At 51.0% G+C, this 19,392-nt stretch overlaps 1 protein-coding gene across 1 annotated transcript; it reads left to right on the top strand.

The window, feature by feature from the left end:
* Nucleotides 1-16,216: 16,216 nt before the first annotated feature.
* CTRU02_203133 (protein tyrosine phosphatase) lies at nucleotides 16,217-19,162 on the top strand (the record flags this gene model as incomplete). Its single annotated transcript, XM_036727215.1, has 2 exons — nucleotides 16,217-18,073; nucleotides 18,128-19,162. 2 exons carry the CDS (start codon nucleotides 16,217-16,219, stop codon nucleotides 19,160-19,162), a joined length of 2,892 nt encoding a protein of 963 aa, XP_036581009.1.
* Nucleotides 19,163-19,392: the final 230 nt, after the last annotated feature.

Consider the following 19,392-nt stretch of genomic DNA (forward strand, 5'->3'; position numbering starts at 1 on the left):
GACCGCGATAGCCTTCGTGTGCCGTAGCTTCAACGGTTTGGCGCCCTTAGCGAGTCGTGGTATAACAGCACCTCCCATGCCACTAGAAAAAAAAAGCCAGCTCGGTCGCTAGACTCGGCACCATTTTGAAATCATGATCAACGTGCATAAGCCTGCCCAGTTCGCGCGTCCTGTGGTGCCGGTGCCATGTGGCCCCCGGCCCGGTGGCTTTCAAGTAGAAGGTCTCATGGCCTATTTGGGCTCTTGGCAAGAGGCACTCGAAGCACACTATCCACGGTTTTAAGAGTCAGTTATCGTGCTAATTTGCAAGACAGCTTTGCCCCCGGCCTTGCTGACCACGTAAAACACGAGTGAGATGGCGTCGAGACATTCGTTAGCGACGCCGAATATGGACTTACTATTCAGACATCAATATGTCTGTTTCTCAAGCCACTATAGCCATGCGACGAGTCTTTGACTACTCGATGCGCCATTCTAATCTGCGAGGCGGAAACACCGGCGCATAGATTCTCAGTCATCTTCTAGCTATATCACCGATACCTGTCGGCAGGCATCGAGAGAACTTGGTGATTCAAGGGTGCTTGTAAAACTGATCGGCTGATCCCTTTGTCGCTGCTCAACACGTAAGCTGGTGATGACTTTGTCTAAGATGTCAACGTCAACATCCGTTGTCGGTGATGAGATTCGGCTATATAGGCATACAACAAGCATAATCTTGGTCATCACCGTCGTCGTCATAATTGTTTTGTGTGGTAGGCTCCCGTAGGAGGGGCTTCGTCATCGCCAAAGACATGCGCCGCACCGAGGAGTGCGATAGGCAGCAACAAACTTGCGGCAATCTTTGCTTAGGAACATAGGTACATGATATTATGCCGATGGTGTGGCTGTAACAGGCATCCATCCTGGGTGGTGGTGGTAACCTGCTCCAGAGTCTCTTGGTTCGGTCCGTGGAGCAAGAGTCTCGACAGGGGCCGATACAAGCGTTGTAACTTGGACTTGTTACGTCAAGGACAAGATCAGCAGATTGTCGAGCCTGTGAACACGCCGTCAAATATCTTGAATGAACCACTCCAGCTCATGACGTTGTTGTGATGCCCAACTGGAAACAAACAGGTGTAATGTAGAACTTGCTGAGTATCATGCCACTCATGTGATTTATCCAAACGAACCTTGCTGTTCATCATGGGTCAAGGGAGCCTTGCAGAAGACAACTGCCTCAAACATGCAGGGCATCGGCAATGACTCTATGGTTCTCGTCGAAGAAGTATCCGGTACTCCTGAGTTGTTTGGTCATCAAGGCCTGTCGTTCAGACAAAGAGGGATACAACACTTGCTCACTAGTGCCGTCTGCTTCGCAAGAATATCACTGCACAACGGTTGACCAGGCCCTTGTGGGTATAAACTATTTCTGTCACATTATCACTAGACGAACAAGCATCTTTGCAGAGGAAATCAAGAAAAGAACCCCAAACAAGGAAGTCCCACATCCTGGCCAAGCCTGTACAACCTTGTCGAGGGCATCATATGTAGCTTAGTTCGTGGACAAGCTTCAGGGAATTTGTGTTTAGCCGGTTGGCTTACACTTGGTGTGTATAGAGAATACAATGCCAAGTGGCCGTACAGAGGCATTTACAGAAATCAAAGCAGATCTTGGTCGTGGAAGTGATTCCTGATGTCGACCTCGGGCCGAATGGCGAGAATACAGCAGGCAGAGTCTACACTTGCTGAACAGTGTCTCACCTGTCCTTGGTTAGAATATGTTGTGAAAGCACTTGAATGTAACTGACCAGATTCCGACGATACTCAGGGGTTCTGGTAGAGAATCAGCCATGGGTGTAATTCAAATACTTTGTCCCTGATGAAGGGGGGGCCGAAATGAAGCAGGAAAACAGAGCCCACCAGGACCATCTCGCGAAATACAGTCCCGTAGATACTGAATGCTACCAAAAAACAGCTCAGAAAAGGGCGTGTGAGTATCAGGTACTTGTCGTTCGTCGAATATGCAAAAGCATGGGCATGAAGCCATGGCCGTCTTTTGGCCAGCCGAACGGTTGCAGGCGAGGTTCCTCGAGGCACAGCTCTACCGGCGCCAGCAGTGACACTATCCTATTCTATTCCCTACTTTGGGTTGTTATTTGATAATTAAGCTTGCACTTTTCTTAGGGCTATTATAGTGTTCTATGCTCCTGACAAAAGGGTAGCAAGAACGGTTCAGGTCGAAAATCAAGAACATCACGATCACGATCAATGACAAGCAAATCAGGTTCATAACATCTACGGGATTCTATTGTAAACAATTCCTAGTTTCATAAAGTTGCCGTAATACAAGGCGATCAGTTGTATCTCAGTTTGAGATCGCCTGGAACTGGAAATAGGATACGGTTAAATGAAAGGGGGGAAGTAAGCAGCTTACCACTGACGAAACCACCACAACATAAACTTCAACTAGAACATTTCAGAAAGTCAATGTAAGATTACCGGCGCTTTCATACAAACAAATAATGTCCAATAAAACTCCAGCGCAACTTACTGCCCAGGTGAGGTTGAAGTTTCTCCATCACAGCATCGCAAGGGCGGCACGGTAATCCAGTCGGTCGGAATATCATGGCAGGGCGTGTTAGAACATAGACAGAAAGCCTATAACAAACCCTTTCAACAAGACAATCTTCCTGTCTATGACACTTCTGTCGTCCCAGCACGCCAAAGATCCGCAAAGAAGTAGACATATCAAAAATTAGGAGACTAAGTCATCATGTTTAGTTTTATCCAGTCCATTTCCATGCCAGCAAACCCATTTTACCTGCCATATAAGCCAAAAATTTAGAACAATGAAGCCCCTTCTGATACTCTTCCCTATTATTTGCAACAACAAACGTCTACAGTCGGGGCTCAGCAGCGACACGGTGTGTCAAAAACAGGCCACAGAAACGAACACCTCGTATGTGAAAGGACGCCATGACGTGGCCCGTCGTCGATCGAAACAAGACGCACAATTCCAAAAAAAACTGGGTTCACGAGAATACAGGGAGGTCCGCCACAAAATCGACAACCGGATTTTGTGCTTCTTGGCCCTGCGTAGAGAACCTCGGCGATCCCATTAACACACGCCGTAGAGGAGAGCTACACTCGGTGGCTCTGGCGAAAAGATACCGCACCACTGTATATCTGGATTTAGCTCACTCTCCATAATCCGGGGGAGGGTAACTTGGCGTCTGTCTCCGTTATACGGCTGGGGTTTCGGAAACTGACCGAGACAACCAACTCCTTCCCACCGCCTTGTTTGTTCGTTGGCCAGCCATTTGGTATTACAAAGTACAGGGCTCATCTGGGGCCTAGTATCGAGGGCAAGGAGTCCAGAAGTAGTTCCGGACGAGCTGTGATTATGGAAACCGAAAGGCGGGAAGACGTCGTGCGCGGGGATTGTAGTAACTACTGTGGTGAACACCAGGGTATCGCGGTGTCTGGAAGCCATGTCACATAGCCTCGCACCAAGAAGTTAAGCTATCAAGCAAGATCATTAGCACCGAAGAAGCTTCATTGTCCTCTGCACATCGTCTACGGAGTATGCAAAATGACTTGGGAAAGACGCGTGGAACTCTTACAAAAGATTCATCGTTGCGGCCCATTAGTATCGGATCAGTATGCCGACCTGTAAAGAATGCAGAGTGCCGACACTGCTCCGCGGAAACCTGTATTGTAACAAGCATCTAGACGGCAAACTTGTGGAGCGAGCTCAGGGGTAGCTGCTTGGAATTCCTTCAGTGCCACGACAGCTTCACAGAACGACCCCTATTCCGATTCGCGACGGCATTGAGAGATGCCATCGCGCACACATCTACTCATCTGTCGCGCTGTCTAGCAGTTCTCATTAGTCTCGTACAGTTCATCATGACAAGAGACACAAAGACTTACCAGTCTCAAGGAACCGTTTAGTCCGTCATCAGGCACGTTCAAGGAGAGAAAGTAACCCCCCTTGCCGCCGAGAAAACGGATAACGAGCAGCAAGACCATCGATGACGCCCACAATATGGCAAGCAGCACACCCACACAGGCCATCAGAACACAGACCTCGAGTGGCAAATGTTCGGCGACAAATGTAGAATAACCAGGGGATCATCGCAGCGCACCACTGTCACCAAGTAACAAGAGATCTAAGTCAAACATTTGCAACGCTTCATACAGCATAAACGAAAGGCACAGACAAACGCCCCTAACCCCCCACCGCACGTTAACCCAGGGAGCCCTCCGATCATCCCCGTAGCCTAACACCCAATACCTCAAGAAAACCCTCCGCCGAAGGGCTGAGATCTTCACCTTGCCTCCGAGGTGTATCAGAACGAAACCTTCGCGAGCGTCCAGAGTACATCCAACTAAAATGACATCCCGGGCCTCACTAAGGCCATGTGTGAGTCAACAAGTGCCGGAAAATCTCTTCCTGCAGCTCTTCACACCGCTTCAGCAAGTCATCCGTATCCGGGGCCTGCATATTCTTGACGAGACAAATAAGCTCCCGGAAACCTCGAGGTAATCCGGAAAACCAGACGGATCCTGCGTTGCAGAAACCCCTGAGACGGAGTTGACTCCGAGCGGCGGCGTCCAGCCAACGACAGCAGGAATGCGGCAAAACTGACCTCGGACTGCATGCGACACGGCACTACCGGCATCATGAGACGCCTTAGCTCAGGGAAAAAATTGGAAACCAAGCAAAAAAGCCTTGGGAGTCCGTCATCAAGAACGCCGCCAAAAAAACCGACCGCGTGACACTAAGGATGCTGCTCACCGACAAAACATATCCAGACACCTCAGCTACCGTCGAAGGAGAGAGCGCGGCAAAGAATTACAGTTTTGATAACCGGCTTCGAACCCTGCAACGCCCGCCCTCTTAGCATGACACCCTATTAGTCCCCATATGCCGTCTAATTCACACCCTCGGGACGTATCGCAGCTCTCTTCTCCCCTTTGCTTCGTAATATGCACAGGGCCATCGTAGTCGTCGGTCCGAATTCTCCCAGAACGAACTAGAAGACACAAATCACGCCCCCCCTCCCCTCCCCAGCATACGTCTGCTGACGGGCAATGATTGGAACACACCCATCGTTCCGTCGGAGCAACCTCCGATGTTGTATTTCGCGATTTGACAGAAAGTTAGTCAGTCAGGGGCAGGCAGCCTGCGGTTTCTCCTCAGGCGCAGGTTCGATCTGATCCGAACGATGGGTCCAGCTCTGATCGAAAGTAACACTTGCTGCAGACAAGGAGGAGTAAAGCCAACCCAAGATCCCAGAGTCGGAAGAAAGAAAGAAAGAAAAGAGGTAAGCTGCCGGAGCGGGCTGACGTTGGCGATCGGACGAAACCATCACGATCTCCTCCTCCCTCCCCCGATTCACATGCCGTCGATCTCCAACTAGGGGCCCGGGGGGGTTAAAGGACCAAGGTTCACTGACCTCCAAATTCGTGTAAGAAGGAGACGATTCGCCAATCCTGTCCCGGAGCCCTCTCCGAGAGAGCCTCACATGACGGGCTGCATTGTGAGTACCCAACGGCCCAGTACTTTCGCCCAACTTCAACTTTCCACCCTCGACTCCTCCCCCCCCCCCCCCCCCCCCCCCCCCCCACGCCTAGCAAACATCGCGACCCCAGGAACCCAAAAATTCCGTTGTACGTCCAAACTTTAAAATTGCCCAGTTACAGATGCTCCACGGGCGACAGAATCAGTGACATCATAAGCAATGGAGCAAACAGGACCATCGTGATGAGGCGAGCTGCGATTCTTAGGCTGTTGACTCTCCCCCCCCAGAGAGAGGGACCCTGGCCGGGATGGGATGGTGGGTTTTTTGTGCCAGCGATTCGGTGCCAGCCAGCGGCGTTCGCCGAAGAATCATGGAGCCCCATGTCTCGTCCGATGTGACTCTCTTCGTCCGCCCATCTACGGGGTGGGTTTCTAATGTTGCAAAAAGTCTCATGACTTGCATAGCCGACTCCAATATGGCCAATTAATGGTAGAAAACGGGAGCCACTTAATCACCATGAGGCTGAAGCTGGTCGACCCGAGGATATGAACCGCCGAGGGATAATATACGGGACCGTATACCGGCGCGGCGGTGCCGGATATGGGGTCTGTTATAGACAATGACTTCATCACAAGAAACGATGTTGCTGATGCTAGATACCGGCTGCCTCCTGGGGCACGGTATGCCACTTCTCTGGTTCTCTGCAGATATGCCAGCCTGCGTTGTCTTTGTCTCGAGGCCGAGCAGCTTTCTGGCAGTGATAGTTCAAAGTTCACAACACATGGCGATAGCCTCAAACTAAGGTTAAGATCACTAAAGGCCAAGAATAACACCGTTGAAGTCTGCATATGAGAGCCACGACGATATGCGATTGAACAGCAACAAGCTTCTCGGCCCTGCTCCACGGAAGAACAACTCCATGCAGTGATAGCAAGAGTTGCAGCTTGATTAGCGTCAAGGCCGCGGAGCTGGAGAAACTGATAACCAGGTGCCGACGCGCGTTAGGGCGGTAAAAGGCGCAAAAGACCCGGAGACAAGGGTCCGCCTGTCTTCCATCATGCTGCCCGCTGTTGTGCTGTTTGACGGGCCTAAATTAGGCGGGCAGACAAAACAGAAGCCAGGGCCCTGGAGCGCAGAACAGATGTGCATGATATGAAGAGGACTAGGGTGGTGGACACCCAGGAAATGTTCTAGATCGTAATGGACGCCGTCCGTTGAGGGTTTGCGGTGTGTGCCATAGAACGGTCTTCCCTGAAGACAGCAGCAAAAAAAAGGTAAGAGTGGAGTACTCCGTATACGCTGCGCTGCAGTAGCAATTTTCAGCTAGGGGGGTTTTAATAATGGTCGCTGTGGTGAGACGACCAATGCGGGGGAGAGGGAAGGGGGGTATCGGCATTACAAGCGCAGTAGCTGGCCATAGTAGTTAGTACCTTCGAAGTCGCCATTTTAGCACACATCGACTGGCTAGCATGCTGGGAACCCTTCTAGACTCGCCTATTTTGCCGATTATCGAGATACGACTAGACGATTGCGCCAGTGCTGAGTCTCGGGAAGAGGACAGAACGTCGCTACATGCGCATGTTTGCCAGAAAAAAAAACAAAAACACAATAACCAAAAACAAAAACGTGGCTTGGTGGGATGGAGTGACCGACAGGCGAGACTGCGTTGGTCCCGTCTTAATCGAGACAAAGAAGACACTACGACTCTTTCAGTCCAAATCCTTCAGCTCGTCCAGCATGTATGATGCCAAGACTAGAAGATATCCGAAGTGATGACGTTCGGATTACGGATTTCTCACAGACAACCCTTGGTACACAAAACTTTATTGGTAGTAGTGCAAAGGGGTGCTAAAGGAAGACGGGAGAAGGGGGAAAAAGAGGGGGGCTCCAGGGCTAAAAACAAAATAAAATAAAATAAAAAATTGACGATGCTTGAGTGTATGACGAAAGAATAAGGCCATTTTGCTGGTAGTGTGGATAGTAGCCATACGATGGAAAAAAAAAAAAAGAAGAGGTCTCCATCCATTCAACTAACCAGAAACTTGGTCCATAGTATCCGTGTGCGTGTGTATGCGCCCGCGTTTGAGAGACAAATTTGATAGGTAACTCTGGGATTACAGGACGTCTCGAAGCAGCAGCAACACCAGGCGGATAGGATGGGAAAGTTCTTGGATACTGTTTTGCTACTGCTACCCCAGCAAATCCAAATCGGAATTGGGGAGGCCACGGCGGATACCTCAATAGATGAGGGTAATTGGGGCGGCAACTAAGAGCCACTTGCCCATCCTTTTTTTTTTTTTTATTCACCTAACGTAGCAGGTTGTAAATCATGAACCCTGTAGGCAAGGCCCTTGGTAGAGTTAAACGCTATGCAGCCCCGAAAACGGACTTGGCCCTGCGTGTACCCCCTAGCACATGGGGAGAGCTGTCATGAACGTGATGGCGGCCCTGGGTGCACATCAAATGGTCGAGACAAGTCCATAATGCTGACACCACCATCACACAGTCTGACGACCATCAGTGTCTGTTCCTCACGGGAGAGAAGAAGTGTGTATCTAAAGGCGTATCCAAAGGGCCAGCCCAGTGGGTGTCGCCGTATGAATTGTTAGGTGTGGTCACCATCACGAAACGAGCGAAGCAGGATTGGTGCATGGCGGCGGAGATGAGAAAAACCACTAAAGACCCTCAGGCGCGGTCACGGGTGTGGTCGCAAGGCCGAATGGAAGGGCGGCATGCGCTGGTATCCATCACACGGCATCTAACTTGTTCGCTCCCGTGGGTGCTTCCATCTATAGGCTGTGAAGTGTGGGATGACTTGGTCCGGCTCTGGTTCTGGCGTGATTAGCTGGTGACAGCGGAGACAGTGAACTGGACCCTAGGACCCTGATTTTCGGCCACGGATGTGAGAATAAGGGTGATTTCCTGGTGTGGGTTGCAACATTAGTTGGTTGCTTACAGGAAACAAAATCGAGGGAGACAGAGAAGAGAGATGCGGAGCGACGTCCGAAGGAGGTATCATCGTAGTTCCGACTAGCATCGCAGTCAACATCCCTCGTGCCGTCCCAGGTTGTAGGCGTAAGGGGCGCCAGCGCTAAGTTCAGTGGGGTTAGCGTTTCTTCCTTGGTTAAAAACTGGTCATGTTCTGTGTCGGTGAGGGGAAAACAAGGCTGGAGAGTCAATAGTGTATGTAGAATGCATTGCGTTGGGATGGAATGAGATTGGAATGTAGGGGGGGACGGCCCAGGGGGGAGACACGTCGGAAGGAACCCACCGTGGGAACGGGTAGGAAGAACTGAGTACAAGTCCGATTGATTCCATTAGACTCGGTAGAGACACTTGGATGGAAAATGAGGATGCCCGGGCAGCAACACCCAACGGAATGGAGAAAAATCGATTAGATGCGGAATATGCAAAATATGGCATGGGAAAGGGACACTCCAGGGGGCATCGGCAATGTCTTCAGGGAGGAAGGAGCACTATGGGAATGAGCTTGCCAAGATCTAGGTGGGAAAGTACCTCCCCAAGCCCCCCTCATCCTCATTCCTGCCCCAAGAACCCAAATTTGGAGAAGGACGGAAAGGAGCATGGGGGAGGGTCACCTTGCACCTTCTTCAGGAGAGACAGGACATGTATCTATAAGACACATTGGCTATCCGTAAATGCCAATGCAATTTCCCAGATCGTTCAGCCAAGGCGAGTAGGCTGCCAAACCTTCTCGAGAAACAAAACCTGAGCAATTCTTTAAACTACCTCATATAAATTTAAGTTCCATTACCTTTTCCCAGCCTCAACTCGGACGACTTTTAGATGGTAATAGTAAACTATTGGAAAGGGAAAAAAAAGTGAAAATGAACTCGGGGTTGAAGGGACGGAAGTAACAAATAAAAACAGCACATATCCGCCCACATAAGAGGGATTGCTACGGACACTCCGACCGACCCTCTTCACGATGGATTTGTTTCAGTCTTAACACCAGAAACTAAGACCCAGCGTGCCATTAACCCGTAAAGGGCGAAAACCTGGAACTTGCCAACTCACCTGAAAGGTTGTATGTTTATTGCTACATGGTATTTTGTTATAACTTTCCAGTCAAGTGGCCGCGTCTTCCAAGTTTCAAGTATGCCTGCTTAATTGTTGTCGTCCGTTGTTGTTGGCAGCCGCGCTGTCCAGCTAAGAGAAGTTGCGGTGACCCTGGACTGTGGGTGGATGAGATTTAGTGTGTGCGTGTGTTCGGTTGTGACCACCCCAAAACACAGACCGGCAGCACGGTGTTTTCGGCGACGGTCCGGCATGACCCCTCGCCAGGAACGTGGACATGTGTCCCAGGGTGAGAGTAGGGTGGGCAGAAAAGCCCAAGTCTTGGTGGTGTATTCGTGCATGGTATTAGTATCTGACTTGGCCTTTTTTGCTGCGAGGGTGTGCACGAGTCGAGCAGAGTTCGTGGAATAGTTCTAGGCCCTGAACATAAATGACAACAAACCGTGGAAGCAGATTCGAAGAGGGATGCGACACACGCAGCTCTTGGCCTGTAGACTTTGTGGATTACGCCGCATTTCACCCAGGAGCCCCAGTCCAAGACGTCAGCTGAATTTGATGACGGGTACCTGATTGTTCATAATGCTCAACTACGTCATTCCCGAGACCAAGTCCACCAACAGGGGGGCGAAGGTTTTGGGGGCAGAAATGAGTATTGCCAGGCGTCTCCTGGGCTTGTTGCTGCCTACTGCAACAGTCTGGACCAAGGGGGGAAAAGTTAATGATGAATGCAAAGATGAGCAAGCCTCAACATAGAACACCTCACAACGACCATTTAACTGCCCTCCACATAAGATAAGATAAGAGTATGCGCAGAGGTTGAAGTGGCTGGCTAGGAGAAAGAGCTGATCAACTGCTAGGGGTGAAGGAGGTACGGAAAGGACTTACCATGCCCGCGCCTGCTTAACTGGGCGTCTTTGTCTGGCTTGCGGTCCATGCTCCCACACTGAATGAATACGGGGGGTGCGATTGGCTAGTAGTTGGCGTTGAAAAGGGGTCCAGACTGGTCGACATTGAGATGATGATGCTAGATTTCTAATGTCTATGGATCCTATGACGTCAAGCCCATGCAGACCCACCCGCCAAATAAAGGCCAAATCTGGCAGTCCAGGTACGGGGAAAGTACCTTTCAGTTGCTGTCTCTGTCCCCCCTCTTGGCCCTCGACCTTTTGTAACAAAGAATGCCATTGCCAAACAACGCGAATTCAACACAAAACATAGTAGAACACCCACCCAAAATGCAGAAATCCAATGAGTCCCATCAAGTAAAATGCGCTATTCTTGGGGGTGTGTGCCTCGCCGAGGCGTGCCTTCTCCCCTCACACCTCTTATTTCTTTTCCCCTTCCTTTCCTTCCTTCTGATCCCCTCCCCTCGTGACTGACTGGCGGCGGTCTGGGGTTTGCCCTGTCCCTTCCCTGCCTCGCTTTAGACCGACTACTGGGCTCCTGCAAGCACGTTTGGCAGTTGTCCGCCATCAGTTGGCGCCTGCACATTTGAGCCTGGTGGCTATCTCAGTGGGGAGACTTTTTTGCTTTTGACATGCATTCCACGATCCAACGGGAAAATCTGATGTCAATCTGTACTCTTTTGCGATGCATGCCCCAGAGGACAATCAAACACAAGACTTTGGGGGGTTAGAGGGAGACGTGAAAGACAAAGGCAAAAAAAAAAAAAAAAAAAAAAAAAGAGGTACAATGCCGCGACTTGCAAGCGACAATTCGTCGGGCCCAGAAGCCCAGGTCTGCGCCATGCTTTCCTACTGGGGGTGCTCAACCGAGACTGCATCCAATGAGGGAGAGAGAAGCTGAGCCGATCCAAGAAGGCACCCGGGTTCTATGACGACGTGGATGGGGCCGCACCCTGTGGAAATTGGCAGCCGCTCGGACAGTGTTCCCGGGATACGCACTATATGCACGGCACGGAAAGTTGTGTGAGTATACAGGGAGGTCAAGGGAAGGTGATGGCAAAATGCTGACATAATGCTTCCAAAGACCCGGCTCCCAATAGGTTCACGGGTACCCGTGCGTGTAAAATTTCACGGGTACCCGTGGAAATGACTAAGCAACTCTGATATGGGGCTCATGAGCCAATGAGAGGCACGGCCTGCATCAAACTTATCCGGAAAGTTTACGACTTTACTACGATGCACTCTTCGGGCTTACTACCAGCGTATAACGCCTCCTGCTCTGCCTTATCTTGCTCGACTCGTTTCTAGACTTCGCTTATACCTCTCTTACTGTTTTTAAAGGGGTTTTGTCTATCTTCCGCAATAATCAGCTCATCGACCCGTTTGTGTTTAGCCCTATCCTAGTCTAGATAAGCCATTATCTCCTCCTTCGTCCAATCCCTTGACCCGTGTGAGGTAGTGCAGCGTCCTTTCATCTGCTTATAGTCAAGACACCACTCATAACACTTTTTGTCATAACGTAGCGGAAGTCCCATTGCCCTTCGATACTCCTGGTTTGTTTTGATACTCCCACGAGGTTGAGCACCGTACCAGGCGCTTCTTGCTGCACAGTACCGTCCGTATATCGCCTGAGGTGAATCGTATCCTGGCAGCGAAGGTGAATGCGAATGCGCAAATGGTGATAATACCCGAGGTGGTGATATACTGGTCTCTACTACTATAGCAATAGTCGGTTGAACCAACTCTGGTACGTCCTGCACGGCGTTTGAAGGAGGTTCTTGTGTATCTGTCGTCATCCCGGTAAATATCGCAGTTGATACTGTAGCTGGATCTGGAGTAGGTGTCGGTTCAGGCAATAAATGCGTGTATCGCAGAGGGCACGCCTTTGAAGTCATAGTATAGCCAACTATATGACACCTACTGCATTTGCTTGGGGCCCGTGAAGCAACTTCAACAACTTCGAACCCGCTAGGCTCTCGTCTAGTGCTTGATTTGGGAATACTGGGATTCTCTAATTGCAACCTGGGCTCTATGCGCTGGCGAGGCTCCAGCAATAGCTGCGGCGCTCCATCACGCCTCAAATGCCAATGTGCATGGAAGTGCTCACGTAGAAGAACAAGATTCTGTTCTTGTAAAGTCTTCAATTTGTGTAAGCATGGGAGACTATATACTCGAGAAAACATCCCCGTACAGGCTGTGGAAGGATTTGTGTCTTTCTTCGTGAGCAGCTTCCGTTGCTCTTCTACTTTGCGCAAGGCTTCATGCGATACCCAGCCAAGCACTGCGCCGTACATTGACCCTGAAAGCTCAACTAGTATCCGTATTTGCTATTTAACTTGATTTGACTTTAGATCCGATAGCTGATTTAGTAAAGCATGCTTCATTGCTCGCCAAGCTTCAAAAAGGTCTAATGTAGATCGTTTCAAGTGCGATTTAAGTAGTGCATGAATACCCTCAACTCGCGAAGTAGCCACATTGCCAAAATAGGTATGCTGATCGACCCAGGCTTTCACTAGCTTTTCCTTGTATGGTTTTAACCAAACGGACGTAACATAGCCGACTTCTTCGAGATGGTCTAGAAGATAGCGTTCCTCAAACTGGGAAACGCGCTCCTCAAAAACCACCTCAGATGGCGAGCTGATGATCGAATGCCAGGAGTTATAGAATTCTTCCTAGCTCTGAGTTGAAGGTTTGAGCGCTGCAGGATTGTTGACTGTCTTTGGCTTAGTAGAGTCAAAAGCTGGATTACAATGTTGAAGAACGGCCTTGTTCGCATGCCAGAGGCAAAGCAAAGATGCAGAAGAGGGGAAGATGGTTGCAACAGCGTTAATGCATGCTAAGCAGCGATCTGTGAGGATAACCGCAGGTAGGCTAGCGTTGCACTGACTATACAAGGATTTGACCCGCTCCAAAGCCCAGGTATAGTCATCTTCTACCTCGCCGCTAAGAAATGCAAACGCAATACAGAACGACCGTTGGCAAGCATCGATGCCAACTATATCAAGAAGTGGCATACTATACTTATTAGTCTTATAGGTACAGTCTAGTAACATGATGTCTGGGTAGGCTTGGAGAAGGGCTAAGGAATCTGGATGAGCGAACAAGACAGCCGTAACTCGGCCATCTGGTGCAAACTGCATGCGACTCCAGAAGCCTTCCTCATCAAGTTGATTGGCAAGTGCATGGATCGAGGTCTGCCCTTCACGAACATCTCGTTTAGCGGCTGCAATATGATTGTAGATATCCTGCTGGGTCGCTATAGAGTCTGTCGTTTGTCGTATGTATGTTCTGATGTCCCTGGGTGCGACGCCAGCGTTTGAAAGACCGGCCACCTTGGCTTGATCCTCCTCAGATAGCTTGCGATGCGTTGGGTGAGCAGACGGATGTTGGCTTGGGGGATGATTATGAGAAGAAAAACGCTTATCGGGCCGGTGTCTCAAGCTCCATGTGCTCTTATCCAAAGATTCCTTAGCAAGGACGGAAAATTGACAACCAGTCCCCCTACTAGTAGTTTGCCTTTGCCGCGCTATTGATGTGCTTGGCGGATGACACGACCTATCGCATGAATATGTAATCGTCCGTCGTCCGCTTTTCTCCTTTGTTGATCTCCCGGTAGTGAATGCGTATCCCTTTGTCGCCGCCCAGTTGTTGATTGACATAAAAAGCTTATCGCGAGATTTATGATCGCTTTCAGGGGGGAGACTGTCGTCTGGGAATGTGAGTATTGAGTCTTTGAGAGCTATTTCCATTTTTAAGAATATATGACTGAAGTGCTGGATGCAAATAACGCGTGAAAGGTGTATGACACAAGACGCGTTCATTGACGTGGGCAGGTTGCTTAGTCATTTCCACGGGTACCCGTGAAATTTTACACGCACGGGTACCCGTGAACCTATTGGGAGCCCAAAGACCCAGTCATCTTACGTAACAACACCGTATTTACATACAACTATACAGCCAAATTCCCACCAGCACGCCACAGGTCTGGCACAGGTCTGAGGTCAGAATCTCCGCCGGTTAACCCCAACCCGCCGATCATTCCCATCCAGGACGACACACGACCTCATCGGACATCACACCCTCTTTTTTTTTTTTTTGCCCTTTCCGCCTCCACTCATTACACGCGCCGCTGCTGCTACTCTGTTATTCTGTGTTGTACTCTGGACCTGTTCTAGCAAGATTACAAGGGTATAGCCATTGCGCAGAGGGCAGAACATTCAGGGCACTCAGGGCAATTCTGTGACTTGCATCCCAGGTTATTGGGTGGTCCCGTCCTCGTAAACTACACCCCCCTCTTGTATCTGTAGACAAAACCAACCTCTCTGTAATTAGGAGCATCTACGTGTACCTCTCTGTTCCTCGCCGAGCCAAGACCCCATTCGTCGCCGTCGCAATCCACTGCCTTGGGTTGCCATCAGAGCTTGTTTAACCTCCTTCGCTTCTCACAACCCATCGCATTTTTACCACACACACCACCATGAACAAAATCAGAGAAGAGAGAGTAAAAAAAAAAAAAAAAAAAAAGCCCAACGTCCCAGACACACCAGAGTTATCACTTTCTGGAAAAGCCACACCGAACAACCCAGTGTCTGGCCAGACCCATCCACAATAGAGAATAGGAAAAAGAGCAGCAAAGCCATAGCCAGAACCAGACCCAGCCATCGTGAGTGTACCACAGTCGCAACACCACACCTGCTTTTCTTTCTACCCACCCCCGAAGATCCCTCCCTCCCTGTCGCCAGGGGCCCCCTTCTTCCTTCTCCTTCTTCCCCTTCCCTTCCTCCCAGCAAAGGACCCTTTTTTCCCCCCCTCTGTGTATGTATGTATGTGTGTGTGTGCTGCGCTGCTCACTCAACCTCTTTACCTTGTCTCTTCCACACCCCCCCCAGACTTAACCGGGTCCTCCTTTTTCCTCGTGTCTGTCTTGTTCTTCGATTTCTCCACTGACCCATCTGTCCGCCTTCCTTGGTCATCTTTACTCACCCAGTATCAGGTCCCAACTGCAGTTTCTATCGTTTTGACTTTGGTCCTCTGCGGTGTGCTGGCTGTGTATGCTTGTTGCCCGTTGTCAACTGACTTTACTACGTTCAACCCGAGGCGTCGTCGTTTCCCACAACACTGGATCTCGGGACGCCGAACGCCACCACCACCACCACAACCACCACCAATCTACCCTGTCCCGTCCTTGTCCTTGTCCTGTCCAGTCTGTGTCTGTCCTTGTCAGCTCAGCCCAGTCAAAGTCACATTTCATCCCCGAACCCCGTCCCGTGTCCCCAAAAGAGCCTCCCCAGGAGTCAGTCAACACAAGGCGCAAAAAAGGGCCAGCCAGCTTCTACTACCACCAACCACTGCTATTGCTACTACTACTTCTACTACATACATCTCTTGACTTCGCTGCTCTCTGCTTCGACCGGGTTTAGATCGCCACTTGTGTCCCGTCACGTCAGAACCTCCCCCCGCAACCTTCTTTTCTCTCTAAAAGACCCCCCACTGCCTTTCCCTTTTTCCTTTCCCAAGAGCCTCTTCTGCACACCCTCCCTCCATTTCCCCTTTCCCTTTCGATCTATCTGAACCCTAGCCTGCCTTTAACCGTCCCGCCAAACGCCATACCGCAATGGCGCTATAACTGAACCAAAGGGCCTGATCACTTGGCCGTCGTCGGAAGCATCTTCTTCAGCGCATCCGTGGCTCACATCAAAGCACTCCAAAATCGACTATCCATCCTTCTTTTCATCCAACACACCCCCCACCGAACCCGCTCTCACCATGCTCGACAAAAGGAGCAGCGACGGGGCAACGTCCGTCCACTACACTATGAAGACTCCTCATTCCGCTCCCAGGGCATCGCCTGGGCCACGCCCAACACATAGCCACTCCCACTCACAATCCAAACTCTCAGTCACCGCAGCCGTTAAGAGTCCCAAGCCTACGACCCCGGCAGCATCTCCTAGGATGCCATTCTCCGTTGGTCAGCCTTTACCCCCTCAGAAGCTGTCACCCGCACGACCTGCGGAACCAAGGGCAGCGAGCCCCAACTATTTCGGCCTCGTAGTCGAACAATCCGTCGATCCAAGAGATTCCTCGGCGATGCCACGAGACAACTGGAGCTCCCCGACGTCTTCAGTCAAGTCATTCGCCGCCGCTCTGCCCAAGCAGGTCCCTATCGATGCTAACCCCGACTATGAGGCCTTCAAGCGCCAGGCGGACTTGAATCGTGGCAAGGGCTTCAGCCTATCCTCCTCACACTTTCCTCACGCGCCGCCCAACCCTACCACTCTCCGCCCTCGCCCGCCAAGATGGAACACCCACGCAAGCGATTCGACCTCTGACTTCTCTATCCCGCGGGTGACCAAGGAGAGGCCCATTAGCCGTATGGACATGGACCAGGAGAGCAGCCACGACTCGGCCTATGTGTCTTCAGAATCGAAGCGCAACTCTGAAGCTTCGATAAACCCACCACCGGCAATTTTGAACTTGAACCTCCCGAGATTCGAGTCACCGAGGCCGACTGAACTATCGTTGGACCGTAGAACAACCCTGTCCAAAGTCGATGACCGCCACCCGAGGATGTCGATATCCGAGAACAGGGTTGACCCCCCATCTCCACGTAGTAACGGAGTGAATCAACCTCGAGCTGAGACTCTGCCGCCGACGATGGAAAACGGTCCTTCGTTGATTTCACCAGCTCAACTGAAAGGCATGATCGAGGCTAAAGACTCCAAGACGGACCTCCTTCTTTTGGACTTGCGAGTTTCTCAGCAATACGCTCAGGCACGGATCAAGAATGCTCTTAATCTTTGCATTCCAACGACTCTACTCAAGCGGGCCACGTTCAACCTGACCAAGCTGCAGCAAACATTCCAGAATGTTAACAACGAAGAGCAGTTCTCAAAGTGGAAGGCGACGAAGAACTTGGTCGTGTACGATGCGTACTCGGCAGAAAAACGTGATGCAGTGTCTTGTATGAACATGATCAAAAAATTTACCAACGAGGGTTACACAGGCGGCACTCACATCCTGCGGGGCGGCTTCAACGCATTCGCTGATGCGTACCCGGAACTTGTGGACGAGGGGTTGGGGCCCGAGATCAACGGTACCTCTCCAGCTGCAGCCAATAAGGGTGGAAACCGGCCCGGTATCGCACCCGTCATAGGAGGTGTGATGCTGCCAATGGCCAGCAACAACCCCAACCCTTTCTTTTCCAACATTCGCCAAAACATGGATCTTGCCGATGGTGTAGGCCAACTAGACATCGCTAGGCCTAGCGGCATGGAGTCGCCCACCCTGCCCCGTTGGCTCCGAGACGCATCCAAGCCCGGCGACCATGGCAAGCAAGTCTCGGATAAGTTCTTAAACATTGAAAAGGACGAACAGTCTCGGATGAAGGCGGCATATTCGATGTTTGGAGGAAACCAAAAGGACAAGAATGCACCTCAGCTTTGTGGTATTGAAAAAGGAGGCAAGAATCGGTACAAAGATATCCTGCCGTTCGAGCACGCGCGCGTTAAACTTCAAGGTCGTCCTGAGGGAGCCTGCGACTATGTCAACGCCAGCTATGTTAAATCGTCCAGGAGCAACAAGAGATACATCGCTACCCAGGGACCGCTCCCGGCTACTTTCGATGTAAGTAATCTCGACCACTGGATGATGGTTTGTGACTGAGGCTAATTGTTGTAGGACTTCTGGTCTGTCATTTGGGAACAAGACGTTCGGGTTATCGTCATGTTGACTGCCGAGTCGGAAGGTGGCCAGCTGAAATGCCACCCCTACTGGCAGGGTCGGGAGTTTGGTTTACTCAAGCTGAGGTTGCTCTCTGAGAAGAAAGTGTCGCTAGACATTGACAAGCATCGCACCAACCAGGGATCGGCAGCACCTTCAGCGGCCGCCGCAGCGGCAGCGGAAGCTGGACGCCGCCGTGCCAACACGACAATGACTGGGCCCACCGCTACCGCTTCACCTGTGCCACCGCAGGGCGAGACGCCTCATGTCATCGTTCGGAAGTTTGCCTTGTCCCACGCGTCGCATCCTTTTGCGCCCATGCGTGAGATTACTCACCTGCACTACCCATCTTGGCCGGACTTTGGAGCTCCTGCTCAACCTTCCCACCTGCTCGGTCTCGTGAGACTGGCGAATTCTATGCAGAGCTCAGCCAAGCCACTCGACACCATGGCAGCTGTCCGGGCGTCGCCGGAGCCGGAGTCTGCTGACGAGCCGGAGATGAACCCAAGGCCTAGGCCAATGCTTGTTCACTGCTCTGCAGGCTGTGGACGAACTGGGACATTCTGCACGGTGGACACCGTCATCGATATGCTTAAGCGGCAACGACTTGCCAAGACGAATTTGAAGCCGGTCCGAAAGAGGGACTCGGATGGTGATATCAAGATGAGTGGTCAATCCGAAGAGGCTTCGCCACGCGAAAAAGTATTCGATTTCAACCCAAGCAGCCGCCGATCCAGCACCGATGTGCGACGCGCCTCTTTGGATACAACTCCGCCCTTGGACACAAGTTGGTTAAATGACGACTGCGATACAATGGATCTCATTCAGAAGACGGTAGAGGAGTTCAGAAACCAGAGACTGAGCATGGTCCAAAGTTTACGGCAATACGTCTTATGCTACGAGACAATTGTCGAATATGTGTGGAGACAACACGAGGAGTTGAAGGGTGGAAGAGCCCGAAGTGGGAGTTTACAACTCACGGGGGACATTTAATAACGATTCGACTAGAAACTTCAGGACCGTGGGAAAGGAAAGGAGGACTCGCGTGGAATCGTAATGCGATACCCCTGGATGGTGAGAGGTGCCAGCATCAGTGAGCAGTGGGAGCATATTGCATTCTGTTTATTTCGCGGTAACAAGCAATGAGGATATAATAAGGTCCTGGGATAGGGCTTATGGCATGAGGAAGGCGTTTGGGGCATTCGAACAGCATACCTTATGAT

The sequence above is a fragment of the Colletotrichum truncatum genome (genome assembly GCF_014235925.2).
Source record: "Colletotrichum truncatum strain CMES1059 chromosome Unknown Contig_0002, whole genome shotgun sequence".
In the NCBI taxonomy this organism is placed as follows: domain Eukaryota; kingdom Fungi; phylum Ascomycota; class Sordariomycetes; order Glomerellales; family Glomerellaceae; genus Colletotrichum; species Colletotrichum truncatum.